The sequence below is a fragment of the Engraulis encrasicolus genome, chromosome 17, assembly GCF_034702125.1.
Source record: "Engraulis encrasicolus isolate BLACKSEA-1 chromosome 17, IST_EnEncr_1.0, whole genome shotgun sequence".
NCBI classification, from domain to species: Eukaryota; Metazoa; Chordata; class Actinopteri; order Clupeiformes; family Engraulidae; genus Engraulis; species Engraulis encrasicolus.
The window spans coordinates 16227586-16232585 of NC_085873.1; the positions used below are offsets into that span (position 1 = coordinate 16227586).

The 5000-nt window shown below is 45.5% G+C and overlaps 1 protein-coding gene across 1 annotated transcript in view; it reads left to right on the forward strand.

Annotated features, from left to right (window-relative positions):
- LOC134467640 (ankyrin repeat and fibronectin type-III domain-containing protein 1) overlaps window positions 1-5000 on the forward strand; it is a 218899-nt gene that overhangs the window by 162511 nt on the left and 51388 nt on the right. The window contains exon 7 of the mRNA XM_063221477.1: window positions 1721-1928. Within this exon, the coding sequence (XP_063077547.1) occupies window positions 1721-1928 (208 nt within the window). The remainder of the gene's footprint in view (window positions 1-1720; window positions 1929-5000) is intronic.

Below are 5000 nucleotides of genomic sequence, written 5' to 3' on the forward strand. Positions count from 1 at the left end.
AAATACGTGTGTGTAGGGTTTTAAAGATTGTGTGTTTCGGCTCGCATTTCATGAGTGAACAACAACAGAAAAGTGTTAATACCCACAAGTATGTAATGGAGTGTAGCATTTCGGTATTACGAGAATGAAAATTAAGTTAGGCTTCTGCTTGCTTTAATGTTTTTTTGTTGCCATGAAGGGTCTGGATAGAAAGCAGACTGACCGTGAAGGGAAAATAATGAACAGTTGTGGGGGGGAATAAAGTTCACTCAGATCAAATTAGATGCAAGCAAATGCAGAAGTTTTTTTTGTGAGGAGATTTGGCACGGCCGTGTATTGCATGACTCGTTCTTGTTACCGGCTTGCAGATCCGAGACTCCATGTTCATCCAAGAGCCTCAAAGAGGCGTCGGTGAGGACTACGCCATGCCTCCGTGTCTGAGTCTTGTTTCCCCTCTGCATTCATGTCAACAGCATTAGCACAGTGAGGAAATACGCCTTCCAGTAACAAACCGCTTTTTAAAGAACACCGTTGGGCTTTTTATGCATTTTTTGATAGTGACAGTGAAGACATGACAGGACACGGGATGGGAGAGAGAGATGGGGGAGGACTTGAGAAATCACAAGAGTGAATAATGAAGAAGTTGTGTCAACATCGAATTGTTAGTCTTGGCACTTGCCCAATAGAACAGTAAACTATCCAAATCTGAAGATGCTCCGGTGACTTTCTTTTTTATCTGCACTTACACTAGTCCTTTTCCCGTGACGCACCAGCTTGTAAAGGGCAGCAGCGCGGAGAATATCCTTCTCTTCCTTACGATCGAGAACGACTCCACAAAAACAATGAAGAAGAACTTTTTTCTAAATTGGGGTGTAACAAAAAGGCTTCTTTGGCGGAGGCCTGCACTCTCTGAGTGCATTTCCAGTTTGTTGTGAAATGAAAGTGGTCAGTAAAGACGGACACTCTGGAAGAGGTACAGGGGGAGATGTCTTGGCCTCCAGTTTCTGATATCCCGATTGTGAAAAAGAAAACAGGGCTGATGGGTGTGTTAGTTTGTTTGTTTGGAATTGCACAAGACTTTGCTTCTGCTGTCATGGTGCACAGTTTTAGAAATGTGTTTGATTGCGTTGTGTTTGTTTACAGTATTGTAACAGGTGTGTGTGTGTGTGTGTGTGTGTGTGTGTGTGTGTGTGTGTGTGTGTGTGTGTGTGTGTGTGTGTGTGTGTGTGTGTGTGTGTGTGTGTGTGTGTGTGTGTGTGTGTGTGTGTGTGTGTGTGTGTGTGTGTGCATGTCTGCACCTGTGTGTGTAGGTGTGCATGTCTGCACCTGTGTGTGTAGGTGATAGTGTGTGTGTGTGTGTGTGTGTGTGTGTGTGTGTGTGTGTGTGTGTGTGTGTGTGTGTGTGTGTGTGTGTGTGTGTGTGTGTGTGTGTGTGTGTGTGTGTGTGTGTGTGTATTCATGTGTCCATATGTTGTGCGTGTCTGCACCTGTGTGTGTAGGTGTGCTGTGTGTGTGTGTGTGTGTGTGTCTGTCTGTCTGTCTGTCTGTCTGTCTGTCTGTCTGTCTGTCTGTCTGTCTGTCTGTGCGTGTGCGTGTGCGTGTACACATACGTACTGTGTGTATCTGTATCTGTGTGTGTGTGTGTGTGTGTGTATCTGCACCTGCATATCTAGGTGGTGCTGTGTGCGTGTGTGTGTATTCATGTGTGTGTGTGTCTCATGTGTTGTGTGTGTGTGTGCAGTTCCAGAGTGCGGAGGCCCTGTTCGAGGCGGTGGAGCACCAGGAGCTGGACGTGGTGCAGAGCCTGCTGTCCCAGTTCAGCCTGGAGGAGCTGGACCTCAACACGCCCAACAGCGAGGGCCTGCTGCCCCTGGACGTGGCCATCATGACCAACAACGCCCCCATGGCCAAGCTGCTGCTGCGCGCCGGCGCCAAGGAGAGCCCGCACTGTGAGTGGCACGCTAGTAACACGCATACTGTACACACACGTACACACACACACACACACACACATACACACACACACACACACACACACACTTATGCACACATACACACACACACTCCAAGGAGAGCCCACACTGTGAGTGGCACGCTAGTAATACGAACACATATACACACACACACACACACACACACACTCCAAGGAGAGCCCACACTGTGAGTGGCACGCTAGTAACACACATATGCACACTCATACACTCTCATACACACACACACACTCCAAGAAGCAGTCAGCACCTCTGGGAACGCCCATGATATTGCTTGTTTTCCCCCACGTTGGCTAATCAATATGCCAAATGACTGGCAGTGATTGGACCGCATGAGCATTCGGAGGGGAAAACAATGCAGTTTAATGGGCGGATCACAGGAGCCGACTGGGTGAATACACACACACACACACACACACACACACTCCAGGGACAGCCCACACTGTGAGTGGCATGCTATTAACACCAGTGGTGAAAGTAGACGGGTGTGCACAGGTGCGTAGCACCTGTATGATATTTACAGCTGGTGCGCAGTACCGGTAAGAGAATAGGTTTAATGCTGTCCAAAATCCCACATTTTAAAAAAGTAAGGTCTGCTGTTTCAGTAGAAAACACACAAAAACTTTGCACTTAGACACACTAAGCGATTTGAGACAAATATCCTCCTATGAAGAGACATCCGAAACAGTCATGCAGCGATTATAGATATGTAATGCTCATGTTTATTTTGTTTGTTTATTGTTTGTTTGTGGGTAATGGTGTGGGGGAGCACCGGTAAGAGACGAAAAGTACTTTCATTCCTGAGTGACACGCATATGCATACACTGCCCTACAAAGGCAACGTGCAGTAACTACGTAACTTGTCGAAATTGGGTTTAGACTGAAAATGGTCCTCATAACACATCCATCAGCTTGTGACAAAGCCTTATGGTCCAAATGTGTCCCGTTTTAGAGATATTGCTATGTCAAATTTGCAGTAACTGCAATATCCAACCTAATACCAATACTTTGAAGGCCTTTTTCTCAGTTTCAATGTTGCCGTAGTTACTGCACTTTGCCTTTGTAGGGCAGTACACACATAGCACACACACCAGACTTCAGAGGATTCACCAATATGCATCAGAAAATCGCATATGCACATGTACATACACGCAAACACTCCAAGGAGAGCCCACACTGTGGGTAGCATGCTAGTAACACACATACACGCTTACGCACACACATACACACACGCACACATACACACACATCAAGGAGAGCCTACACTCTGAGTAGCATGCCAGTAACATGCATATGCATACACACTCACGTTGGCACCCATATTCAGCATATATACACAGTAGCGCTGGAGGAAAGCGATTATTTTTCTGACGACTAGTCGCTTGACTACTTCCACGAAGCATCGACGAATCGCGGGGTTTTTTGTTTTTTTGTAACATGGAGGCTGGTAGGCACCAAGCCTACCAATTTCTACAGCCTATAGCCTACTATCGATCAAAATTTGATCATATTTGATGCATAGCCTAGACAATTCATAATAAAAAAACATTGTATTTATTGATGTATAATAGCCTATTCCTACTTTTTATTTTGTTTTAGCACGAGACAATGTGGAAGTGTTGCAACCGATGTTGCAACAGCCTCTGTCCCCGCTCCCTAATGTGAAACGTCAATGAATGCAGAGAGCTTGCACTGTCTTGCCATCAGTTTCTTAGCACAGCAGCATTAATTAATCTTAATTAGGCCTAAAGCAATAGGCTAGAGCAAGGAGGTTGTTGATAGTTTGATCGCTAACCTTAGGCTTGGTAGTTTCAGCAAATGCTGTACAGGGAATGGAAATTATGCTTTCCCCACGAGGTGAAACGAAACCGTCTGACGCGGTCTTCTGTAGCCTACTGAAAAGACAGTGCATGGTTTCCAATTGTTAGACTATCCTTTCCCCGTATTCACACAACGTTGCCATATTAAACATTAAATCCACGCTTTGTTGGCGACTTTTGTTTGATAGGCTATAATTTGGCCAATCCGACATGTGCTGTTGCGATATGCCACTTCACTATTTCAAGGGCTCGTGCATTTATTGTAAGCAGAGCGGCAAGACGACGATTGTCCCGGTGTAGACTTGGCTTTTCACGCTGACTGTCCTCTTGCGCTGCGTTCCGGTTGAAAATCTCTCCAGCCAATGTTTTATTTGGAGCGTTTATGCCCTCTGTGAGTGAAATATCACATTGTTTTTGTTGTTTTCTCGCTCGAATTGACTTGTAAGCAACTGTTGGGTCTTGGGAGGGAAGGAAACGCGCACACACACACATGCGGAGGGCTCATCAGCCAAGGAAGATCTCATCCTCTCACCGTCTTTTTTGTTACAATGCTGATCAATGCACCAAAGGTAGCCCAGGTGCCATTAGAAATTATTATGTCCAAAACCTTGTGTGCCGACCAAAATTTGATAACAACTTTTAGACAATGTTTGGGACAGCCAGGCTCATCTCATCTCATCCATCTCATCCACGCATATCCAAACAACGAGGGAGGGGCAACTTCACATAGCCTACATTTAATCAGATACTCTGGAAATATAGATGCAATAGTATGATTCTTAAATGTATGGGACAAGCAGTAGGCTCTTGGCTACCTATTGGGCTTCCCTGACCAAAATATCCACGCAAACGCTGGACTTCTCCTAGTGCAATAAGTGGGGAGGTCGTGACTTTCGTATTCATTTTGGAATGATGCTAAATTTTCTTCTCCATGCTTGAAGACAAGTTCGCTAAAGCACTTCAGAATCCTCTCCCTTTCACTCAAACAAACACACTCTCATACACTACACTATGTTTGTGAGGTATTTTTTTCATTGGAAATCCTGAAATGTCGAGTTATGATTAAAGGCATGCCCGTGCGTCACGACTACAAAATATGATGTCGATGATTTTTAGATGCGTCCCAGCATCTCTATAAGAGGGTCTGTCCGTCCGTCCGTCCGTCCGTCCGTCCGTCCGTCCGCCTTCAATTGTGTCTGAAACGCTTTTG